We start from the raw sequence: 27084 nt of genomic DNA, 5'->3' as shown, positions 1-27084 counted from the left end.
GTCGTTCATGTTTATTTAGTAAATAGCTGTTACCCGCGACTTCGTCCGCGACGATGTCGTGATATTGGCATTCGTTGTTAAAAAAAAATACGCAACACTTTATTTTTGAATGTTCTTAATTGTCTCTTATAAAATTTAACTACCTTATCTATGTATTCTCAGTCAGATGAACACTCTGGATAGGAAAATCTTAAAATCTGAGGAAATCGAAAATGTGTGGAATACATGAATGAATGCTGTGATTTAAATTCTTTATTAATTTATCTATTAATATCATTTATTCTATTAGTAAGCTAATGTTTTCTTTTTACGACTATATTTTAGTGCATGGAAAGGTCACTTCCAGATAAAACGCGTACGGGGCAATCGTGCATTCGTTACGAAAAACGCACACTATTTAAAACACCCTAAGAAATATTTATTCAAAATGTATTAAATTAATATATCTATTTTTATTTACTCTATGTTATTGGACATCTAATTAAAATGATTTTTTGAAATGAAATTTTTAAAATGTTATATCGTTAATTTGAATGTGTAAATAATAAATATCCATTTGACTACCGCGCATAACCTTTGAATTCACAACATAAATCGACCTTAGTATTTATGGATTGAAATTTAGGCTTTTTAATATAATTACCAAATTAAGTACTTAACTTTTTTATTTGGCGAATTAAACTGGCCAATAATGTGTTATTTTTCAGTAATACATGAATGTTTATTTATCTATATATATATTAAGTAGTCATGTGGTATTCAAATTAGAATGTTAAATTACTTAATGAAATAATTATACATGCCTATTTACGTCATATTATTATAATTATAATATATATTATCATTATAAATAATTGATACATCGACAGAGGATCTTGGCGCATGTAATAGCATGTAATAGGTAAATAAACATCTGGGTATATTTAGTATATTTGGATATTTTGTATTTAAATATTTTTTTGTGTAGTCTAAATTGGCAAAAGGAAGAACCACCGTTATTCTATTTATAAATAAATAAATATACAGCACAATGTACAAACCAAAAAAATGTTGTTGTCCCTGTGAATATTATGAATAATGAATATGTTTACGAATGTATTTATAGATATTTTGTAAATTTTTGAGTCATAAACACAGAGTTAACTGACCTTCCTCAAATTATGTTTTTTGTTTTAAATATTATAAATATGGTGTCCATTTTAATATAAGTATTTAAATTTGACTTATGAATGAACGAAATTATTAAACCTAAGATTTATTACAAAACACTACATGTCTGTGACAAAACATATTAAAAACAAGGTATATCCTATAAGCCCAGATTATCATCTACATTTTACGGTATTAACGTGAAACTCGTTCTACCCGTAGTTTAACTATGATATTATTAACAATAAAAAAGCGCTAAAACTGTTTATTTTATATGCTTTTTTTAAGACCTTGAAGATGTTTTCAAAGTCCCTTTGTGTTTGGAGATTTCAAAGTTAAATATGGATAGGTACCTATCAATGGTAGCTACACAGGAAGGAATGATAGTACGACTAAATAGATTGTCATAGTTATTTTAAATTATAGTTATAAAATATATTTAAATTAAATAATTTATATTTCCGTTTCAATTTTTTTTTAATTATATAATGATTAAAAAAAAATATTTTAATAGATTCTTAAAATACAAATACAAATAGCACTTGCTAGATACCACACTGTATAGTTTTGATTAATTATCTTCAAAAACTTACGCGATAAGAAAAACATAATGCAAATTATACATAATCTTATATATAAAAATGAATCGCAAAATGTGTTGGTAAGCGCATAACTCGAGAACGGCTGAACCGATTTCGATAATTCTTTTTTTATTATATTCCTTGAAGTACGAGGATGGTTTTTATGTAGAGAAAACGTAAATATGTACCACGGGCGAAGCCGGGGCGGACCGCTAGTATAAATATAGAACTATGGAATAAAAATAGACGTATCAGTTATGGGCTACGGAAATCAACAGTAATATACATTCGTTCGTATAATATACCTGGAAATATGTAGAATTGTAGAATATGTAGAATTGTGGAAATGAGTATCTTCGAGTACCACAGCCTCGGAATAACTGAGTACATTGAAGTGCAGGCAGGAGGCACTCGATCAAGTCCCTGGTGTCATGCAAATTAGAGAATACACAATATGGTTGTATTATTTATAAAACCATGCTTTTTATAGAAGTATGCAGTATCAAAGATATTCGTTCTCATTGGAAATATTTTTATTAAAGTGAGATTTACAGCAGTAGATAATATCGAAATGAATTTCACTGTATTCAACAGAAAGCTGAGTTCCTCTGATTATAATAAAAAGGAGAATGGGCATTTTACTATGGAAGTTGGGCCTGAACCCTTGAGTTGGACCAATACACATGAGATATTGTTTTTATAATAGATCATAACACATACATAACGGGAAAAATATATATAAAAAAATAATCAACCGGGTTTTTGTACAGTCACATCAAGTTTTATTTCTTTGTGTATAATATTGTTTGCAATAAATAACTGTTATAAGACAATGACAATATCTTTATGTTACTCCAATTCACTTTCACTTACAAATACGTACTAATCTTAAGCCTTCTAATAACCGAAATACACTAATATTATGTTTTGTAACAGGTACCTAGATACCGTGTTTATTATAATTCAACGTAGTTAGACGTTTTTTGTGGTTAAACTCAGTCACTTCAGTGACATTTAGATTTATATTTACTTCACTCGAATTAAAAACACCGTTATTGTGCGCAAAATAATAGCCAAATAAATAAAACTTTTTGTCTTGACTGTACAAGAACCCGGTTGATTTATTTTTTTATTTTATTTTTTTCGTAAGTTATGTGTAATGATCTAGCACAAAAACAATATTTCGTGTGTATTGGTCTTAGCCAAAGTTTCAGGCCCAATTTGCCCATTCTCCTTTAATCGTCATTTTTACTTGCATTTTAACACTTTCAATTTATGGCCTGTTAAATTAATGTATGATGGTCCGACTTAAGTATTGAATTTTTTTGCAAAATTTTCATTAACCTTTTCGTAGCATTGAATAATATTACGTTGGTACAATATTCTCAGGCTTTGTGTTTGTTTGTATTGTTGAATTTAGGGCACACTATTGTGCAATGCATTTCATAGAGCATATTCTCATACTGAAGTGTGTATGAGTAAAATATGTCATCTTAATAATATAGAAAGGCGATTAAAGCGCGCCACACACGGTGAAGATACTGTTATATTTTATATTACAGTATCTAAGGTATCCGGTATCAGCGTTCTGACCATCATTTTTCTTTTTGTCATTGCGTACCCCTGTAGAACCGCCATCCTGTTACAAATGACCCGAAACACTGACACAAAATTTCGGAATATCTTATATATAAAAATGAATCGCAAAATGTGTTGGTAAGCGCATAACTCGAGAACGGCTGAACCGATTTCGATAATTCTTTTTTTATTATATTCCTGGAAGTACGAGGATGGTTTTTATGTAGAGAAAACGTAAACATGTACCACGGGCGAAGCCGGGGCGGACCGCTAGTCTTATATATAAAAATGAATCGCAAAATGTATTGGTAAGCGCATAACTCGAGAACGGCTGAACCGATTTCGATAATTCTTTTTTTATTATATTCCTTGAAGTACGAGGATGGTTCTAATGTAGAGAAAACGTAAACATGTACCACGGGCGAAGCCGGGGCGGACCGCTAGTAAACAATAAAATTTTGAGTTCAAATTTCAAACGACAAATCAACATCAAGTTGTCTATGACAAGAAATCTAAGAAAGAAAGAAATAATTTATTCATGTAAATACCAAGTTAAAACTGAAATGTACAAAAATAAGGTTACAAAAAAAAGAAGAAATAATAATAAATAATCAAAAATAAAATAATTTTAAAACTAATATATTATTAAATCGGAGAGGCCAACCTTAGAAATATTTTTTTTATTTTTTCTAAATGGTGGCATACTATATTCATGATTAGCCCTTAGAAAAGTACAAAATAATATGAACTCTATACCAATGGAATGAAGTTTCAAATTACTTGATAATGTAAGCCTAACCAAAACGATGTTCTAAGTGTCGACCCACTGCCTTTAAAGAATAAAGTGTTTGAATACATTTCTTGTAGGTACATAATATTTATATTCCCCCTTTGTTGTGATAAAAAAGGGTCCTTGACTTTGCGCGTGTGCGTCAGTGCGTCACGTACAATTAAGCATTATTTTAAATTAAAAAGTTTTAAGATACCTATTTACTTTTAATAATATGAACCACACTTTGCCTATCAATTTACCCAAAGGTAAAGGACGTACGTAGATTATTTTATAGAATCACTTTTCATGTAAAAATATTAACACAAAATTGAAATAATTCATACTAAATACATTTAGGTATTGCTAGTTAGAGACTTGGTTGGTGTAGGTAGAGTTCTTAAAAAGGATGGAAAATGATAAATATTATAAAAATCCATTGTGTTTAAATCCGCCAAGACTCTTGAACTCTTGACTCTTACAACAGTAACAGTAGGTGAATTTGTATCTCCTCCCACACTCCGCACCGCACCGCACCGCGCATCTCAATCGTAGGCCGCCCTTTTGATTCTGTCTGTCGCCGCGTGAGTTTCTTTCTATTTCTAAGTAAAATGTGTGTATATTACGCAGTTCATTAAAGAAACGAATCTTCAATGGCGGCCAAAGCTGACACTGACGTATGGTAGGGTCAGCAAGAAAGAAAATAAAAATAACGTAAATGGATAATTATTTTATTAATTATTTCAAATTGTTTGTTGACAAACTTTTTTGTTGTGGTATTTGTGTAATTATATGAATTATCATATTTACGTATACAGAATGTAACAAAATCCCTATAATATTTGTAATGAGCCCATAAAACTGAACAACTTTTCCCAAAGAACATATTTTGTCATATTCCAATAAAACATTATTTACTTTCGCAAATGCATAATTATTGTCATTCTAAATTTTTCATTATTTACTTTCGCAAATGCATAATTATTGTCAGTTCTTTGGGATAAAAAGTCTTTATTTTTATTTTATTTTTAATTTCAAGTATTCACCATAAGATACCCAAAACTTTAATTACGAGTTTCCGCACCACTTTATTTACTAGAGTGATTTGAAATTTATAGGCCCAAGACTTAAGGCGCTTTACTTAAGGCGCTCAAAAAAAAATATTCAGCCCCCCTTTACATGTACGGGGAGGTACCCTTAAAAAAGGGTAATTTTCATTTTTCTATTTTTAAAATTGAGATTCATATCCAAAGTATCTATCCTTGAACCAAGTTTCATGCAAATCGATCCAAAAACGTAGAAGATATTATTATGCTGTGAGAGACTAGGACGGACGGACTGAATGATCTTATAAGGGTTCCTTGTCGGACTACGGAACCCTAAAAACCTTATAATAAATACAGCTTGTTAATCTGACGCGATCATTTCAATACAAATCAGTTTAAAATGAACTTGCTTATTGTTAGTGTGGGATTTCTTTTGTATTATATATTATTTAGATACAAACGTCGAAGGTTGTACGAATTAGCTTCCCGTATACCGGAACCTCCGCATAAGTTTTCAATCTTTGGTCTACTACAATATACGTACAATGCTGAAAATCGTAAGCTTATAATATTTTTTAATAAAATTATTGGGGTTAATTTTTGTACTAGTGGGGAAAATGAGTTTGGTGATAGCATTAATATCTATATATAGTTAAATAATTAATTTTTATGTTTTTTTTATAACGACATGCAGACCGATTTATTCACCTAATACTGTAAACCTAACCAATATTACTAATTATAATTAAGAAAATTAATCAATTGACCAATTCAAAAAAATAGTGGTTTAATAGCATACATTAGATGGCGTGGATTGAAAGCCAGTTTTCGAAGCAGTGTGAAATTTATTAATTCTGGGATAAATATTAGTAACATAATATAATGTTGCATTATAACATTCCCATCGTTTTCATTATTTTCAGTAATAATACCCATGATCAAGAAGTTTTCTTTGTTTTGCTTCAATAATGGTGGCTATTCTAGATTATGGCTGGGGTCAAAACTTTATGTTGGTGAGTAGAGTGTAATAACATAAATCTTTAAACCTATAAATACATATTATGCGCAACCGGTATATAATGTTTTTTGTCACATTTGTCTATGAAATCATAATTTTAAACGTAAGTGCAGTTTGTGTATGTGTACGGGACACATAGATTTTTAAAGAATTCATCAAATAGAAAAAAATGCATCAGGATTTTTTGAGTATTTTTTACTAAATGTCCCATTAAGCTTAGTACACCAACATTGGGACACAGTATATTATGTATCATTTCAGGTATCACCCATTCCGAGGATACAGAATATCTATTGAAAAATTGTTTGCACAAGGACGACGTCATGCAATTGTTAAAACCTGTTCTTGGAAATGGTGCTTTTATCGCACCAGGTAAAGTATCATGTGATGTAGACTCCATATTACCTAATCTATTCTTATATGAATAATCTCATTATATTAAACCGCGTCTTCTTTTGGTTCGGCTTACGATTAAACGTTTTTATCACTTTTTATCATTTCCCCGAAGAATTTGGCAAATTTCCAAAAACTTAAAATGTCGAATATTTTTGAAAACTAACACGTTTCGGCTAGGTAATGTTTACTTTTTTCACCCCTTTAAAACTATTATACCTATAACATGTGACCCAGTGTAGATTTGTAATTAGATTAAAACCCAGTACTATTTTACCTATTGTAGTACCGGAATGGTCTCGGCGTAGAAAAGTTTTGGTACCTGCATTCAGCCCAAAAGTATTAAACAGTTTCGTGGATATAATTTCTAAGCGAAGTCAAGAAATCGTTCACCAGATTTCTTCGGAGAATCTCGTTGGATGCGGACAGTTCAGTATTTGGCCATATATTAGCCAATATACTTTGAGAACGGTGACTGGTAAGTGATTCTTAAAAGTGAAGTCCCGTATCCCCAGTGGGGTAAGGGGAAGATGCATTATTTATACATTTTTTTCACGGTTCGATTTTCTTTAGGGACAAGTTGGTGATCAGCCTTCTGTGTCCTGCCAGACTGAGACGTTTTTTCTTCGTCTCCACCGGGAATCGAACCCAGGATCCAGGCCATGTGATTCATAAGGACAACACTATACTATCAATGCTATAGCCTAATATTCGTCGATTGATTTTGTTCTAGAGAAAATATAGTTTATGAAAATTATATTGTGATGGAAAATGTTTACAGAGACGACATTAGGTATAGATTTAGACACAACAAGAGATCAGATAGCCGAATATCTCCATGCCATGAGTCAAATATTTCGATTAGCCACCGAGAGGGTATTGCACATATGGCTTTGGCCAAATTGGCTTTATAGTTTAACTTCACAGTCAAAGGATCTCTTAAAGTATTCCAATATCATATACAGTTTAACTAACAAGGTATGTGATAGCTTAAAAAAAAATAATATTATAGGACATTATTACACAAATCGACCTAGTCCCACAGTAAGCTCAATTAAGGCTTGTGTTGTGGGTACTAGGCGACGAATATCATTCTTTTAAAATTTAAACTAAACGCCTGCTTATTTTATAATATATAATTCACTTGACTGATATTTGCTATTAAATAGAAACCCTCAATATATTTTATAAAAACTACATAAAATATTAGGTGCTTTACTTATAATTTGCTTTGTCGCTGCTTAGTAAATAATTTACATGTTATAAGAAAACAACAACAAAAAAGTACCTATGATTTATTCTTATTTTCCAGATAATTCAGAACAAATATAAAAGCTTAGAGAACTATGATAGAAGAGCTTACAATGAACAAACTATTTTTGGTATGTACTGCGAACTATCATTATTAGGAGTGTTTTTAAGTAAATGTGAATATATTTTATTTAATTATTTTATTTTTTATTTTTTATCAATAGGTACAGTAACAGATTGCAGATCAATTATTCATATCTAGCTCTTACATTATAATACCTACATATAAATTCCACAACCCAATTAACACCATACACTTTGACTAAAAAATATAAGAAAAAAACTGTTTACATTATGAATTTAACTACAAGCTATAAGCCAGGAATAAATTAAAATTAAGAACAAAAAATTCTAACAGAGAAAAAAAAACAACTACTATTTCAAATACAAAAAATATGTTCTTATAGTAATTTATAAATAAAATGTTATTTTTAAAGACATCTAAACTACCTAAGAATATGTCACAATCTGGGTTTAAATTATTATACAGGCGGCACGTTTAATTCTGTGTACAGGATTGTTATGCGAAATATTGTTTCTGGTAGGAGGAGCTCTAAATATTCTTTTTGTTTCTGTGTAAGCAAATCCTTCTTAGGATTAACACATGTCTATTTGATTTTTCTTTTTTTTGTACACAGCTGATCTTTTATTTCAAACCTTGTATTATTTTTAGGTATGGATAAAAATGGTGAATTAAAAAGTTTTCTAGATCATCTTATTATAATATCAGGGAACGAAGGCGAATTTGCTTTAAAGGATATCCGTGAAGATCTCTTAGTTCTTTTGCTAGCAGGAACAGACACTTCGGCGGTCGCTATATGTAACACATTAAAGCTATTAGCAAAATACCCTAAAATCCAAGAAAAAGTATATGCAGAGTAAGTATACAGGTGTTTTATATTCTCTTTTACTATATTAATTTGAACGAATATTTAAATTATTAAAATGAATTTAATTTAATTAGGTTGGAAGAAGTTTTCGGTGATTCTGATCGACTTCTAGTAAAAAATGACCTTAAGAATATAAAATATTTAGATAGGGTCCTAAAAGAGACTCTACGTCTTTTTCCGCCTGTGCCTATTATTGTCCGAAGCGTGACCCAGGAAACAACATTACGTAAGCATACCTTTCTTTTACAAAAATACCATAGATGTTCACCGAGTGATTTCCCCTTTTAATGGTATCATGCTTCACAGACTATGTACACACTTCAATGTGTATTTTTAAGTATTGTAGTAAGTAAGTATTGTAGCATATAAGTATTGTATAAATTGTTTTTCATTATGTATGTGTGAGGCTATGTGTCATTAAATAAACGTTTTTTCTTTCTTTCTTTCTTTCTTTCATAGTTATAAAAAAAATTGTTACTTATAATCTCATTGATGAAAAATGACATTAAGAAGTATTGAGTCTTTTATCTTAATCTCTTACGAATTAAATGAATAGAAGATACAAAGAAAACATAAAAAAGAACGTGTCAGAAGTGAAACTTCTTTGACAAGGTTCAAAGATCGTCGCCAAGAAATTTCGCTTAAGAAATTATTTTCTTTATTTTCTTACTGCAAGATTTTTTTTATAAATTATATGCTTTTTTTCAGCATCTGGTGTCATTTTGCCAGAAAATGCTGGTGTTATAGTATTTATTTGGGGAGCAAACAGAGATCCCAAAGTGTGGGGTCCAGATGCTGATTGCTTTGATCCCGATAGATATCTTAAAGGCACTACTCCTAAAATAATGTCATTTAGTTCAGGACCAAGGAATTGTGTTGGCAAGTACTTTTTTAATCTATCTTAAAACGATATTATCTTATCATACTGGGTCCTCCATATTTTACAATGTGTTAACAATATACGTGTTTATATATTTAAAATTACATAAGATATCTAAGTCAATTAAATTATACCTACATGTACGTGTGGCTATCTGAAATTTTATTTAACATCGATAACAATAATTATTCGAGACAGGGTTTAACAGCGTTTTATAAAAGCTCTAAAGCTTCTATATACGTCCTCTTGATAAATCTTAGTTAAAATAAGCGACGCTCATTGATTTTATTGCACCGATTGTTTTTATTGCAGGACGAATCAATGAACATATAAAGTAGGTATAAATATTATTGAGGTTAATTTATTATACTTTCTTCAGGATATCAATACGCCATGATGTCTATCAAAATATCGCTAATTGCTATATTACGTCACTATAAAGTGGTTGGAGAAGAAGAATCGGGGCCTGTTCCTGAGATAGACTGTGAATTCGCTATTATGATGAAAGCCAAAGATGGCTATAAAGTCTCATTTGAAAGAAGATGAAATGATTAGTTAACGACGTCGTGTACTTGTGTAGTAGATATAGGTCTACCAGAATCTGATGGCATTTTTATCTATATCATATCACTACATAGTATAAAACAAAGTCGCTTTCCCTGTCCCTATGTCCCTTTGTACGCTTAAATCTTTGAAACTACGCAACGGATTTTGATGCGGTTTTTTTTAATAGATAGAGTGATTCAAGAGGAAGGTTTATATGTATAACTAGCGGTCCACCCTGGCTTCGCCCGTGGTACATATTTACGTTTTCTCTACATAAAAACCATCCTCTTACTTCAAGGAATATAATAAAAAAAGAATTATCGAAATCGGTTCAGCCGTTCTCGAGTTATGCGCTTACCAACACATTTTGTGATTCATTTTTATATATGTATAATAACATCCATTAAATAGTGCAGAAGTACTGTTATTTTTGAGGTTTCTAATGTGATGTCGTAAAAAATTACATTGTTTCCGCTTATATTGCAAACGCAGGCTGAACCCTATGAGTTTTATCAAAATAATGTACTAAGTATTATACACATTGAAAAGGTGTACAGAAAAGTCCGCGATGGTATATGTCTATCTCTTATGGATAACCCACAATAACATTTTTTTGTCATTTACTTTTTACGACAAATAATAGCTAATTTTCGAAGCGATTTTCACCAATACAGCATTAATCCTTAACCAATTAAATACCTTGAATACATTGTTCATTTAATATAGATCTATATGGCCCTTTACACCGTATGATTTAAGTGAATATTTTCGAAGATATTACAGTTTTAAAAATTGCGGGACGTAGCGTTTGCGGCGGTACCGGCCGGCCGGGCCGCTATGTTTTTATAAACAACGTTCACAGTTTTTCTGTAGTGTATTTAGTATCGGCAATGCACCCGTGCGAAGCCGGGGCGGGTCGCTAGTAATATATAAACTCAAAGGTGACTGATATAGTGATCTATCAACGCACAGCCCAAACCACTGGACGTATCGGGCTGAAATTTGGCATGCAGGTAGATGTCATAACGTAGGCGTCACCTAAGAAAGGATTTTAGAAAATTCATCCTCCAAGGGTATCAAATAGGGGATGAAAGTTTGTACCATGAAAATTTATCTTTTCCACGCAGGCGAAACTGCGGGCAACAGCTAGTATCTAATAAAACAACGATTTTCATGTGGCAACTTTATTTGACAACTATCAAATTGGTTGTCAAATTAACTTACCTTTACTTAATGGACTTACCCGTTATGATACTTTAAATTAAAAATATTTTAAATCTTAAACAACCGAACTTAATCCAATAGAAATGATTTGAGAAGAATGTAGACCTGCTACGGATATCAAAAAATTAGTGGAAGAAGCTTTTTCTGAAATTGGGCAATAACTGAAATGCTGTGAACACGTCAGAAAAATCGAAAACGATTATATGACACAAGATATTTAAGTAATAATCGAAGAGCGTTTTATTATAAACACTTCTTTATCGTCATCTTCATCCGAAGATCTAGAAATGGAAGTGGAATACTTAGAATCTTTTTCCAGTTCTGGATGATATTATGTATAATATGTATATTTCTTGACGGAGTATTTGTAAGCTTTCCAAGTCAATTTTGTAATGTGTGTATTATTAATACATAATATTATATGTGAGTGAGTGAAGTCCCATGTCCCCAAGTGGGGTAAGGGGCAGATATATACAAACTCAAACTCAAACTCAAACATTCATTTATTCAATTAGACTACTATTTAGTAGCACTTTCGAATCGTCATTACATAGTATTTTTAACATTTACCACCGATTCGGAAAGCAGTATCTATGGAGAAGAATCGGCAAGAAACTCCATAGTTGCTCTTTTAAATAATGTCAATAATTTACATTATATGTAACTTATATCTAACTACATAATATGCCAAAGACAGTATTATACATCTGTTTCACTGATCGATTTTCTTTAGGGACAAGTAGGTGATCAGCCTTCTGTGTCCTGCCAGACCGAGACATTTTTTTTTCGTCGTCTCCACCGGGAATCAAACCCAGCACCCCTCGGTGCAACGCTCACGCGTCAACCACTGTACCAAGGAGGGGGTCATATACATATTATATATGTATGTGTAAATACATAATATGTATTACCTATCAAAGACCTACCTAAGAAAGAATAGAATAAATTCGATTGCTCTGGCGGGTGTGGCTGAATTGGTCAGACATCCGCCCCGGAATGGCACGAAAGGATGCGGGTTCGAGTCCCGCCTCGTGATCGAATTTTTTCTATTCTTTATAAATTTATATTTATAAAGCATTTGAATGCCATAAATAATAAATATAAATTTCAACAGTATCAAGATCGTTCAGTCCATTTTCCCTAGTATTGCACACTCAAAATTTTGATTTCCCTAATTGCCATCAGATTCTGGTTTACCTATACACGCTAAGGATAAATATATTAATAATGCATAGTTTTTTTAGTGCTATTAGAATTAATTAAAAAGTAAAAACCGTAAAAAAGCCTTTTTTTTAGAGCTTAAGTATGCCAAGTACAAGTCATTTATTTTAATTGTTAGCTTTCCGCCCGCGGCTTCGCCCGCGTTTTCAGAGAAAAACCCGTTCCCATAGGATTTCCAGGATAAAACCTATCCTATGTCCTTTCTCGGGTATCAAAATATATCTATACCAAATTTCATGCAAATTGGTTCAGTAGTTCAGGCGTGATTGAGTAACAGACAGACAGACAGAGTTACTTTCGCATTTATAATATTAGTATGGATTTATAGATTTACTTTAATATAAAACGTAACAAAAATAATAGGTAGGAAATAGCTAATACTGCTATGTAACATGTACACAGAATTATATAATTTGCTTAAATTTAAGGAGTACCTACACTCTACTCTATGTTTCTGAATCTTTCAAACAATTGAGGCAGACTTTACGAAATGAATATCAATGAGTTATATTAAATTATTTATAAAACAAAAGTGTGTTAGATCCGTAAGTTTCAAAGATATTATAATAAATCTTGATTGAAAGAAGGAAAGCAGCTTTTCAGGCGTCTTTTTATTATTTTCAGTGAGTTATCGGAGAAAAGAGATACAAATAGTGCTGACTTTTTCTCAAACCATAAAGTAAATGACTTGTGTAAGTACATCGCCTTACTAATAATATTATACGAACTTGATTTTGAGCAGAATGAAAATGAATTTGTAGAGCTTATAGAAGAGTTGGTTTTGAATGAATTTATAGAAATAATTAATATAAACTGTAAAATACACATATTGAAGATGTAATGGTAAAATTCATTATGTCGTAGGTACTATGTCTTATAAATATTTAAATAAAATCCCTATCGCCCTTAAAAACAGTTTGTTTTACAATCGATGACACTCAATGACCCTTTTTTCTATTTTTGTTCAAAGCGAGTATTTGATGATGAAGTTTTAGTTAATTATTTAAATCATAAACTATAAGAGCACCTAAAGATTTATTCTGACTTTGTAGAAATATAATAAAATATTAATATTTAACTGAAAAAATTCGTGTTAATTTAGTCAATAAGTCTTTCTTAATGAAAATTCTTTTATCTAAACAAAAATTCTTCGGCTGAAGCGTTTGAAAATGGCCGCCTCTTTAGAGCTCAGTGTAACCAACCGTAAAATTGGATAAGCAATCAACACAAGTTTGCACTTTACAGCACAAATTGTGCGGGTTAATTGTGGATCGATGGCAACATCATTACTAGCTGAAAATTAGATTGTACAATAACACTATAAACCCTTATATCCAATAGAATAAGTCTAACAAGCTTGCTCATAAATCTACCATAAAATACTTAGATACCTATACCTAAATATCTGCAGCGGGATACCTATTCAAGATAATTTTTTTCTTGTCTACCTGAGTTATTCGAATTATAGGTAAGTAGGTACTTAATTCTTCAAGTGTGGATTAGTGGAGAAACATAAATCTCTGGAGGCACTTTCATTGGAAGACAAAGGATATTTAAGTTTTCTAACAGACGAATGGCATGTTGTGTACGGCAGAGGCTACTTCAGCCGTCGCTACTTGTCGGCGGCAGCCGAACTCTAAGGCGCGGGTCAAACACAAGCGGCGCGGGCGCGGGCGTGCCATAAGCGCACCTCTTGAATCTGTTTTGCACCACGTCCTTCTTATACATTTTGTATGAAAGAATTTTGGAAAGGCGACGAGGCGGCACGCCACGGTTGCGCCGCGGGCGTACCGCAGGCGCGCTTCCCCCATCGCATCCAAATAGAGGTCAATTCACGGTCATACACAATCAAAAACAAATCGGGTGGTAGGAGACGGTAGCCTGTCAGTCAAAAATGTGTTCTCTCTGTGTGGAATTATATAGAGCTGCTATTACATACCCTTCTTCGTTTTGTTTTTAAAGGTGAATTGAATTAATCGATGAAATGATTTACACAGGTGATAGCAGAAGGGAAAGTGAAAATGAAGAAGAGCATAATGAAAGTTCCCATGTATTTACAATGTCAGAAATAAAGATAATCCTGATTTTGATTGTGTTTTTTATTTATTTGTAATTGTAATAATATTGTGGAATGATCAGTACTGTAAATACTTTTGAACTGAGATTTTAATGATAAGATTTATATGGTTTAAATGTAAACCTGTGTTTGAAAACCATATTTTATCTATACTAATATTATAAAGAGGATAGGTTTGTATGTATGTATGTATGTATGTATGTATGGTTTTCACGCATAAACTAGGTACTGGACCGATTTAGATGAAATTTGGCACAGATAATCTTTAGACCCTGAGAAAGAACATAGGCTACCTTTTATTGCGAAATATGTACCACGGGCGAAGCCGGGGCGGACCGCTAGTACAATATGAATTTTGTGTTATTTTAACCTTCTTTTCTTCCATCATTACACCAGTACTACTTTAAAATTACTTTAAAAGTACTATAAAATTTTCCAAGTAAATTCCAACATTTCCAACAAAGATATATTTGCAATCGTGGGGTTATCCTCGCTATTTACTTACAAGGAATTATCAAAACAAAATCGTTACTTTCAAATTAATGTTAATCTCTTTTAGCACAAAAAACATAATTTTACTAAGTTATGCATGAAGAAAATGCATTTAACCACTCTATATAAATATCATTTTCGGACGCCAACAACGCGCCCGATGCGCGCCGGCAGCGCGCCCGAGGCGCGCCGGCAGCGCGCCCGAGGCGCGCCGCGCCGCTTGTATATGTCCCGCGCCTAAGGCATCAGTAGGATAATTTCATTCCTAAATTTCCAAGTGATCGAAATAAATCTACCATAATCGATTGATAGATGACATAATATCGTTTTTAACAATGGAGTAAGCTGAATTACTGGCTCACTAGTTTCTCTACAAACAGATAATATGTTTAACACGGTGCATTTACATCATACGAGCGAATGCTCATTTTAACCCCACTTTGTCAAATTCTTTTAGTGAAAACAGGTGTAGAGCATTCTTTCGTTGTTCTTAGTGCCTACGAAAATACTATATGCAATGTTCTAATACTGAACACTGAATACAAGTTTTCACTTACAAATTAAAGATCGCGAAAGAATGCGCGTGCTCTAGTTCTAGCTCTATGCACGTTTGTTGTAGACGTTAAACGACAACCGTGATTAATTTCATTAGTTTCCAAACAAAACAAAGTCCAGGCAATTAAGGTCAATGTCAATGTCTAGACGTTAACGTATGTTAATGCCGGACAGAAAATAATGACGACTTGACGTTAAATATTTATCACTATCATCACTACATAGTATAAAACAAAGTCGCTTTCCCTGTCCCTATGTCCCTATGTCCCTTTGTACGCTTAAATCTTTGAAACTACGCAACGGATTTTGATGCGGTTTTTTTTAATAGATAGAGTGATTCAAGAGAAAGGTTTATATGTATAATAACATCCATTAAATAGTGGAGAAGTACTGTTATTTTTGAGGTTTCTAATGTGATGTCGTAAAAAATTACATTTTTTCCGCTTACATTGCAAACGCAGGCTGAACCCTACGAGTTTTATCAAAATAATGTACTAAGTATTATACACATTGAAAAGGTCTACAGAAAAGTCCGCGATGGTATATGTCTATCTCTTATGGATAACCCACAATAACTTTTTTTTGTCATTTACTTTTTACGACAAATAATGGCTAATTTTCGATGCGATTTTAACCAATACAGCATTAATCCTTAACCAATTAACTACCTTGAATACATTTTTCATTTAATATAGATCTATATGGCCCTTTACACCGTATGATTTAAGTGAATATTTTCGAAGATATTACAGATTTAAAAATTGCGGGACGTAGCGTTTGCGGCGGTACCGGCCGGCCGCCCGGCTATCTATTTTATACCCATGCGAAGCCGGAGCGGGCCGCTATGTTTTTATATACAACGTTCACAGTTTTTCTGTAGTGTATTTAGTATCAGCACAGACTAATAATAATATACTACGTATCAGCATTGCACCCGTGCGAAGCCGGGGCAGGTCGCTAGTTAGTGATTAATAAACTTTCAATATAGGTATGTTTAAAAGAAATTAATTGATTGATGTTACATAGGTATAAAACCAATTCGAAAGAAAGACTTTAAAAGTACCTAAATGTTTCAACAGTTGGTATAATCTACATATTATAGATATCTGTCTACTTACGATAACCTGCCTATAAATATGTATTTTTTTTTAGTTACACCACTTATAACACAAGAAAGGTTGACGGATATTAATAATTAGGAAGGCAGGAAGCTTACAAAAATATTTCTCGCCGGGAGGAGCAGCTAATATGTATAATTCTTTTTTATGTAACCTACACAGTACACAGGCTAATGAACTCGTCGATTAACTCATATAATATAAAATATTATCAGTAATGTATTTTAGAAAATTTTCAGATACTTTCTGCATTACAATTCTGCAATACTTGTGTTTTATCTTTCTCGAGTAAAGCGCGTCACACGGTGAAGATACTATAATATTTCCGGTATATTACCGGTATTATTCCGGTATTATTCCGGTATCAGCGTTTTGACCATCATTTTTCTTTTTGTCATTGCGTAACTACTAATGTAATCTATACTAATATTATAAAGAGGAAAGGTTTGTATGTATGTATGTATGTATGGTTTTCACGCATAAACTACTTGACCGATTTTGATGAAATTTGGCACAGATAATCTATAGACCCTGAGAAAGAACATAGGCTACCTTTTATTGCGAAATATGTACCACGGGCGAAGCCGGGGCGGACCGCTAGTATATTATAGTATCTTCACCGTGTGTGACGCGCTTAACTGTTTATAATTCTACTGTTTGACTTAATATTATGAAAAATTCTTATATAGCCATCTCACGAATCTCCAAAGAAAAGCTATGAAAGCTATTATTATCAGCTGCATTAATTTAAGAAAAAATAAATTAAGTAGGGTAAGGTTGCTCAAGTCGTACCACGGCGTTAGTCGTACCCCACCAATATCTCGTCTGATACCATTGAATTGGGCCATCTAGTGTTGTTAACGTGAACTATTTAGTCGCGCGAGCAAGCGTAAACAAGTGGTCAGGCGGTCGGCTTCGTGCAGCGAAAATAATTCAAAAAGGAAGTTTTTTATCACTTTTCATGTAAAATTAACGACTCATTCATAAGCTTTTTACGGCAGGAATGTTATCTTTATATTTTGTCTTTGTTTACAACGATTTTTAATGCTTATCTGTCAATCGTTTGGGCATACTCAAATAGGAGAAAATTTTTAGGTTGTGTTAGTAATTTTATTTTTCAACCTCAAAGATAAGTATGCTTAAGTCGTACCTGTTCAAAATTCTTTACTCGTACTTCTATTTAGGTCTAAGATTTTGTTATTCACTAAAATAATTACCAAATAATATGCTTAAGTTAATCTTAGACTGAATTATTTGTAATTTTAACTTACTTAAAATTGATCTCTTATTATTAAGAATTTTTCTATATAGTTTATTATATCTTCACTAAAGTGTATTTTCTAAGTACGACTTAGGCTGTATGTGGTACGAATTAGGCAACTAGGCGCCTTAATCGTACCGAAGGTATGTTTTTGAAAAACGTTAAAATATATATTTTAATATTAACATTGTAAGTTTCTTTGATTTTTTAATAATAGACAACTAAATAAAGATTCTGTAAATGTGGATTATTTTGTATTATTTCAATTGTCGTGAATATTATAGCATAATTACCTTAGGGGGTACGACTTGAGCAACCTTACCCTAATAGGTAGGTACCTAATTCCGATGTTATTGGAAAACGGCGTTTTCATCAGAACACTTCGTTTCTGTCGGCAAGATAGATTCAATGAATGATTTATCTGTTCATGTTTATATGTTCTAATGAGTGCTTTAATGAATGTACATTTAAAAAAAATCGGGCGGTTTGACGTAAACAATTGACCCGAACGCACGCATCATTCATTATGAACGCGGACTTAGTGCACGTGGCATCTACATTTTATACGATAGTTTTTTTTTTAAGTTGAAGCATTGAAAGGATTATTATTTTTGGTGAAATGGTCGCAGCGCGATGTTAAACTTCCATATTTTATTATTTAATAAAATTTAACGTATTAGGTAACCCTGATTTTATGAACATTACTTATACAGTTAAATGATAATTATTGTATTGAAACATTTAAAAATAATTAGTGAGTGCTGATTTTTAACTAAGATATGTTAATTCGATGATCTTTTAAATAGCACTGCTACAACTCTGCGTCTTCATTGTTGATAAATCCAGGAAAGTGCACACTTTACACACTGCACTGTACGCACGTACAAAATGAATTTCATAGCTTTGTTAGTGGGTTTGTTAGTGTTTTATATAGTCTTTAGATACAAACGTCGAAGGTTATACCAGTTAGCATCCCGTATCCCGGAGCCACCTGACATTAATTCTTTTCTTGGCCTACTTCAATTTTCTTTCGATGCTCAGAATGGTAAGTGCCCAGTATGTAATGTACCCGTTATCACTCTTTTCTTAAAGACCTCCATGTTGTAGGTACTCGTCGGGGAACACAGACTGACTGACTGAAGGTGACTGTATATCAACGGTCACCATGCTTAATTATACACTTATTTTATATTTTATTGGATCAGCCCATAAGAAATTTCCTATGCCTTCAGAAGAAGTGCCTTCTTGCACGATTACAATGTTTAATCTGATGCTGTGTTTATTTATTTATATTTTCAATAAAATAAACAGAATTAACCTCACAAATTATTTAGATAAAACAGTAGAATTTGGCATTTCTAGTTAATATTTTACATTTTTTACAGTGATGATGCGAGTAATTACGGATTACACTCCTTTCTGTCACATGAATGGAGGCCATGCCAAACTGTGGCTTGGCCCAAAGCTTTATATTTGTAAGTATTCACACATTCTAATTCACATTCTAATAAATGATTTAACAAATTTAAATGGTTAATTGCATAATTGCAATATATACCTAATTAATTATATAGGTAATTAACCACTTGATACAATGAAATATAATTAACATTAATTACAAGTGTAGCTATAATTTATACATATTATGTAGGTATCTGGATTTATATTCTTATATGTTCCTTTAATTAATAATAAATTTCAGATATGACTAATCTTGAAGATTCGCAATTTGTATTAAAGAACTGCTTGGAAAAGGATGAGATTATGCTTATGATTGAACCATGTCTCGGGAAGGCTACAGTAATCGCACCAGGTATATAATATATATGATATATTTAAAATATATTAAAAAAAAGCCCATAATTTTATTGTAAATTCAACTCTTGATAGTAACTCTTAATTGAGATACATCAATGTATGTGTAAGAAATAAATAACTAACAATTTTAGTGCCTATTTGGGAAAAGCGTAGAAAAGCTACGGTTTCTGCGTTCACTCCGAAAAATATAAACAATTTTGTAAACACGGTTTCAAAGCAAAGTCTCAGGATTGTGGAGCAAATGTCTTCAGCAAATTTTGCTGGTACTGGAGTATTCAGTCTTTGGCCTTACATTAACCGATACTCCTTGAAGTCGAGTGCTGGTATGTAAATTTTGTTTTTATTTATAATTATTTAATTTACCTATAGGTTTGTGTGTTATTCTGAAACGTGAAACATTATATGCAGTTATCTTTAATGCAGTTCTTACGTTACCTATACTAAAAGCATTATAAAATATTCCTTCAATTTATCAAATATTAGTCAAAAGAAGTCTATTGAAATTTAAAAAATTAACATAAATGTAGACTTTAAATTGTGTACAGTAGTAATACTTATAACTTACTAAGAATATAAATTAGCAGAGTCAATCATAGATATTATCTCAAAGGATTTAAAATTGATTCATTTTTGGCGCTGTTTTTTTATATTTCAATACGTAGATATAATGTTAATTTTATAAAGGCTATAGATACTGAATAGGATACAGTTAAATTACAGGATACAGCTTACACTTACTTAAGTACTTACTTAAGTAGTTAGTAGATGATTGTATTTTTGTGAACGAATGGAACTTCTGAATGAATGAATTATATTATGATTACAGAAGCAATATTTGGAGTAGAAATAGAAAACGCAAAACGTCCATTGGAGGTTTATTTAGAGGCTATAACAGTGGGATTTCAATTGTGTACATACAGAATGATGCACTTTTGGTTATGGCCTGATTTTATTTATAACTTGACGTCCCAGGGAAAGATTTTCTACGACTATGTAGACATAGCACATGAGACAATTGATGAGGTAACTTTATTGGTGTATTTTACCCACTTATTTTTTATACATTTCACTTAAATTCTGTACTTCATTTTTAATAACGATAAACTATCTTTCCTCGGCTTTTCCCGCGTGGTCGAAATACATTTAATTTTTTTGCGAGAAAGAAACTTCATAATCCAGAACAATAACTACCGTATTGCTTACAGTACCGTATTGCATAAAGTACGATTACAATTAAAATTGTAATGTTATGTTGATTATTCACTTGTTAGTTACCTACCAATACAATATACTTACCTACAATTTAATTCTCCAGATTATTGCTCAAACACGCGCGAATTTAGAGAAAAAAGAGAGAAACAATAATAACTCCATCGGTATGTGATAAAAATTATATTGATTAGGGCCGAATTTTCAATCCTTGGTATTCGAATCGAATCGGTCGAATCTTATTCGTCAAATATCATATTACACAACCATTTAAAAAATCTGGTACTTTCTGTATATTATTGTGTAATACTATCATGTGTCATAACATATTTTTAACATTTACCACCGATTCGGAAAGCAGTATCTATAGAGAAGAACCAGCAATATAATGAACGGATAAGATTTAACCAAAGATTGAAAAATCGGCCCTTTTAGTACTTATAAATATGTTATATATATCTACGGCTTAAATTAAAACATTTAATTATTTTTTATGTAACAGTAGATAGGTAGCAATACCGAATTGATATTTTATTTTCTCTTATCGTATTATTTTCATAAAAATTAAAATATTTCAGATCAAGCAACAAAAAATCAACCTAGTAGTTTCTTGGAGCATCTTCTTCTATTAGATAACAACGTTCTTAGTAGCAAGGATATACGTGAAGAAACTTTGGTGCTATTAATTGCAGCGACAGACTCATCGGCTATAGCTATATGCAACACATTACTTCTATTGGCTAAATATCCTAAAATCCAGGAAAAAGTTTACGATGAGTGAGTTTAGTATGTTATTTTAAGGAAGAAAAAACAGTTTGCCTTTTATGATTCTAAGGTTTTAGGTTAAAACTAAATTCTAATTTTACTACTTTTTCTTTTCAAACTGCTGTAATCAATGACCTATTATACTAGTAGACGCGGCATACGCCAACATCATTGCACTAAAAAACAGCGTGATTAATACATACCTACTTACTTACTATTACTTATTTTATTTTTTTTATTATTTTATTATCACCAATACAGTTGTTCTCTCTTTCACTCTCACGCACGAGACATAATACATGTCTCACTCATGTACTTCGTAATAACAACTGCCGATTAAAAAATAAAAAGAACGTCCAGCCACGACGCTGAATGGTGCGTGACTAAGTGAAACTCGGGCACTTAGCTGAGTTTTTTCTTGCCAAAATAGAGAGCGGGTAACGTATCTGGTTTTTTTTTTTTATATATCATAGGCTGTAATATTTTATTTTAGGATTAAAGCAGCATTTGGAGATTCTGACCGTCTCTTGAATACGGATGATCTACATAAAATAACATATTTAGGAGCTGTGTTAAAAGAGTCATTGCGCTTATTTCCACCCGTGCCGATGGTGGCACGTAAACCTGACTCTGAAATCAAACTACGTAAGCATAAGCCTTACCCATTCATTATATTATGCTAAACACCTTCATGTCTTAATAGTTTTGCGAAGAGTAGTTTGCAAAAACGATACCTAATGATTTTGTCTTTCTAAACAGCTTCTGGTATAATCCTACCTCCTGAAACCGGTGTATTGGTATCGATTTATGGAATAAACCGGGATCCGGCGTCCTGGGGTCCAGATGCTGATTGTTTCATACCTGAAAGACATCTTGAAGATACCGAATATGGTCCAACAACGATTCCCTTTAGTGCAGGGCCAAGAAATTGCCTCGGTAACATTTTGTCTCACTAATTCTGTGTTTATATAAGCTGATAGTTATCTATTGTAGTCGTTGTGTTCCTGTTTTCATTATTGGACACAAAACAGACTCTGATAATTTATTTCTGTGTAAGGAAAAAACATACATTTATCTTAGTCAACTGACAAAAGCCCTGGGAACAATCCCTATCTATGTAATATATGCTCTCTATTACTATCCTATTATGGAATGGCCAGGACCCAATTATACGCAGGCAACAATAAAAGAAATAATATGTAAGTAAATTATATTTGAGGTTTCCACTTATCGTAGAAAAATCAAAGCTCGCAATATACTGAGTTCATAATCCTTTACACGTTTAAAATCTATTAGATAATACATATTTAATTGTTATCACTGGCTGTTCATTTTTTGTCATAGAAATGAATTTTTACTACATAGCTCATACTAGATACGTATTTCAAATTCCGTCCCCGAAGTATTTGTCTAAGATTTAAAGACTTATCGATAGTTAGAATAAGAAACGAAAATTTCAGGTTACCAGTATGCCTTGATGTCAGTCAAAATATCGCTTATTGCTATACTACGAAGGTTCAAAATCGTCGGTGAAGAGGAAAGCGGCCCTGCTCCAACGATGGAGTGTGACTTCACTCTTATGATGAAAGCTAAAGATGGCTATAGAGTTGCACTAGAATACCGTTAAAAGTTGTATTGTTATTTTTCCCTATAGTTAAAAGGTACTAAAGTGTGTGTAAATTTGTATAAAACTATAAAATTTTCGGATATATTTTATAATTTCATGTGTATGTACATATTGTTATGTTTGTATTATGTTAAATATAATATTAAACTGTAGCCTTTGATATCTTATTGTTAATCTTCAAAGCCTCGTTGACCTTATTTTAATCTTAAGAACCGACAAAATTTAACCCAAAACTTGGCAAAATATAAAATGGAAAATACTAATAGAGTTATGAAAAATATTTATCCAACCATCGCCCATTGTTCTTGTCTTGAGATAATTGCATGAAGCAATCAATTAAAACTTTTATTTCAAGCCCCAGGGTCCACCACGACGAACTAAGTTTTTCCATTTCCCGAGGCTAATAAAAGGTTAATTGGATGGATATTTTTATACCATCTTATGCTTTTATTAGGTATTCTTAGTTCAACGGTTATGGTCAATAACGGGGAATTTTATTGGGAGTAAAGCGGTGAGCATGACACCAAGATTTTTCCTTTTTATTTGCTTATAGTAAAGGAATCGGGTCACGAACTTGGTGAATCTCGGAAGGCGATAAATATCTCGGTTAGTTCCTAGTTTCCCAACTGTTCATTTCAACTGATTTAGTACCAAAAGCGCTGATCTAGTTGTGAGCCCAGAAGCGTTTAAACTTCTGTAATTGATGTTCATTGTTTGTAATAATTTTATACACAATAAAGCGTTGACGTGAATCGAGCTAAATCTATCGGGGAGGAATTTTATTGTCATAAAGGTACGAAGCAGCTAATATTTATTAATTAAAATCAGTTTATATTTATTCAGTAGAATAAAATGAAAAGCCTTATTTAAATTTATTATTGACAATAATTAAGTTTCGATTATCGGTTTTAATTAATTACGTACAATTGTACCAATATTTTAAACAAACATTTATTCACAGTATTGTTGAACAAAACATTTATATTTCAAAAAGTAAATATTCAGACATGACAAATGGCCAGAACTTTTACACTCAAAGTAGGAATGAAATGGATGGTTATATTGTACAATTTATCATCTGTGTTCAGAGCTGCACTAAAAGTTTATGCAAACGAGTTATGGCCATTTGCATGTATACCAGTAGCTACTAACAGTAAAATAGTTGGTCATTTTTAGTTTCATGATTGTGATTTTAGTCTGTGATATAGGTAGAATCAAGGAGAATAACATTATTGTTTTAGATTGTAGATATCAGTCAATTAATATCTACGCAAATAGAGTACATATTAGGGGCTATAAGTTTATTCGTATTGCTCCAATATAAGAGTAAGAGAAATGTTACTTGTTCATCATTAAATAGTAATAAAATTATAAATAATATTAACCTAATTAAGTTGCTTTCAAAATTAAATCAACCGAATGAAAACAATGCGTTCGTCCGTTCTAAAGTCAACATTTGAATACTTCATTTGCATGTATTCCGCTAAGCCCTAGAGTGGGTTTCGCTACAACCGAATGCTAATTGGAAAAATCTGGTTTGTTGACAAAAAACAAATGAACCATTCACTGCTGTACACTTTTACAACCGTCCGTTTTTTATTTTTATCGAGAAATGCAACGAAGGAAAAATACACGGTATTCGAATACGTGTTTGTTTTTTCGTTTGTAAATTAAAGATAATAATTAATGTGTACCTAATTGTGTGAAAAAGTGTGTTTTTATATTTTTATAAATGCTTTTATATCCCTGTCTAATTTATTCTGGAAAGTAGACAAATTGTACGAGTCAGTTTTGTGCAAAATACAACAAAAAAAAAAACACATATTAATGTACAATGCAAAATAATTATAAACTAAGATTCATCAGATAAAGTTTCAAATGTTTCCACTGTTGAGAAAGCTACACAATGTTTAGCTCGAGAAGCTGAGCGGATTTTCAGAACTTTTGTACTCGAAAGTGGCGGCTTGTAATTGCTTTGAGAGATGATACCGATGTGGCTCCAACGTTATTCGATATCGCCTCGTTTAGTCATTTGTCTATGTCCGAATAGAGCGATATTCACGGTTTATTATCTAACTGCTGCTAACGCTCGGTTATTTTAGAAAGATTATTGGAAAGTGGTATATAGAGGTCAAAAGCCTGCCTATCATGTATTAAAAAAAAAGTGAAAGTTAACCATAAAAAAATTACAAAAATACATATTATTATATATACCTACATATAGTTTTTGCTTAGCCTATAGGTTTTCCATATTGTAGCTTAAACTAAAAAAAAACTGATTTTAATTGAACACAATAATAACTTACCTACATAATATATCTTAATTAGACAAGCTAGATCTACGACAAGATTAATTACGTCACTTTGCCTTTAACTGTGGCCTTCACCTCTTAATTAATTTTATTAACCAAGACCTAAATTGGTATATTATGTGTATTAAACAAAAGAAATTGGTTAATGTTGCCACTTCGGTTTGTTTTCCCTGAATTTATCCTTCATCATCATTAACAGCCCATGTTTGTCCACTGCTGGACATAGGCCTCAGTCATGGCACGCCATTGAGCCCGGTCATTTGCTCGTTGTCGCCAGTTTTGCCCAGCAACCCTGCGGATGTCGTCACTCCACCTTGTAGCAGGGCGTCCTACGCTACGTTTGCCGAGCCGCGGTCTCCACTCTAGTACATGTGTGCCCCAGCGGTTGTCCGTTCTGCGGCACATATGACCGGCCCACTGCCACTTCAGCGTGCTAATCCGTTGAGCTATGTCGGTAACTTTCGTTCTCTGGCGAATTACTTCGTTCCGGACTTGGTCCCTCAGAGAAATACCGAGCATAGCTCTCTCCATAGCACGCTGAGCGACTTTAAGTTGGTGGACCAGTCGTACTGTCAGTGTCCACGTCTCGGCTCCGTAGGTCATGACAGGTAGGACGCACTGATTAAATACTTTTGTTTTGAGGCATTGTGGTAGTGACGACGCGAAGACTCGACGGAGTTTTCCAAAAGCCGCCCAACCCAGCCGTATCCGCCTGTTGATCTCACCGTCGAAATTGTTCTTACCTAGCTGGAGCATTTGCCCTAGGTATACATACTCTTGAACAATTTCTAGGGAGACTCCATTTATTATGATCGGCTCCGGTAAAACATGATTGTTGACCATGATCTTCGTTTTGTCTGAGTTCATGCGGAGACCGATGCGTAAGGAGGATTCGGCTAGTTCGTTCAGCATCTGCTTGAGTTCCTGCAGCGATTTAGCCATAATGACTATGTCATCGGCAAATCGCAAGTGCGAGATATACTGACCGTTGATATTGATGCCTCGTCCTTTCCAATCCAGCGTCCCAAACATATCCTCTAACGCGTTTGTGAACAATTTCGGCGAGATTACGTCGCCTTGTCTCACGCCTCGCCGTAGATGGATACGTTTGGTACGCTGGTTCTGGATTTGGACGGACATGGTTGCGGCATCGTACAGAGATCTCAGCACCTCGATATATCTGCAGTCTACCTGGCAGCGCTGCAAGGACTCCAGAACAGACCACGTCTCGATGCAGTCGAAAG

General features: G+C 32.7%; 2 protein-coding genes across 2 annotated transcripts; both read left to right on the top strand.

Moving 5' to 3' along the window:
• Positions 1-5522: 5522 nt before the first annotated feature.
• Positions 5523-10485, top strand: LOC149904427 (cytochrome P450 4C1-like). The gene is made up of 10 exons (XM_090107438.1): positions 5523-5680; positions 6047-6136; positions 6403-6513; positions 6821-7012; positions 7316-7512; positions 7847-7916; positions 8519-8723; positions 8810-8961; positions 9444-9614; positions 9995-10485. The coding sequence occupies exons 1-10, from the start codon at positions 5524-5526 to the stop codon at positions 10159-10161; spliced, it is 1512 nt and encodes a 503-aa protein (XP_089963564.1). The 5' UTR covers position 5523; the 3' UTR covers positions 10162-10485.
• A 9328-nt stretch (positions 10486-19813) lies between these two features.
• On the top strand, positions 19814-23567 carry LOC149904426 (cytochrome P450 4c3-like). Its single transcript, XM_090107053.1, has 8 exons — positions 19814-19922; positions 20059-20250; positions 20754-20950; positions 21243-21303; positions 21715-21913; positions 22395-22546; positions 22661-22837; positions 23362-23567. Exons 1-8 carry the CDS (start codon positions 19814-19816, stop codon positions 23526-23528), a joined length of 1254 nt encoding a protein of 417 aa, XP_089963179.1. The 3' UTR covers positions 23529-23567.
• The last annotated feature ends 3517 nt before the right edge of the window (positions 23568-27084 follow it).

Source organism: Colias eurytheme, chromosome 11, assembly GCF_061535395.1.
Source record: "Colias eurytheme isolate Ceu_HAF_F1 chromosome 11, ilColEury1 Martin Lab GWU primary, whole genome shotgun sequence".
Taxonomy (NCBI): domain Eukaryota; kingdom Metazoa; phylum Arthropoda; class Insecta; order Lepidoptera; family Pieridae; genus Colias; species Colias eurytheme.
This window is presented reverse-complemented; position numbering and strand designations above follow the sequence as displayed.

Coding starts and splice junctions, on each gene's coding strand:
- LOC149904427 (XM_090107438.1), top strand. CDS start 5,524: ATGAACTTGCTTATTGTTAGTGTGGGATTTCTTTTGTATTATATATTA. Junction 7,013..7,315: donor TACTTTGAGAACGGTGACTG/GTAAGTGATTCT, acceptor AAATGTTTACAG/AGACGACATTAGGTATAGAT. Junction 8,724..8,809: donor CAAGAAAAAGTATATGCAGA/GTAAGTATACAG, acceptor TAATTTAATTAG/GTTGGAAGAAGTTTTCGGTG.
- LOC149904426 (XM_090107053.1), top strand. CDS start 19,814: ATGACTAATCTTGAAGATTCGCAATTTGTATTAAAGAACTGCTTGGAA. Junction 20,251..20,753: donor CTCCTTGAAGTCGAGTGCTG/GTATGTAAATTT, acceptor TTATGATTACAG/AAGCAATATTTGGAGTAGAA. Junction 20,951..21,242: donor CACATGAGACAATTGATGAG/GTAACTTTATTG, acceptor TTAATTCTCCAG/ATTATTGCTCAAACACGCGC.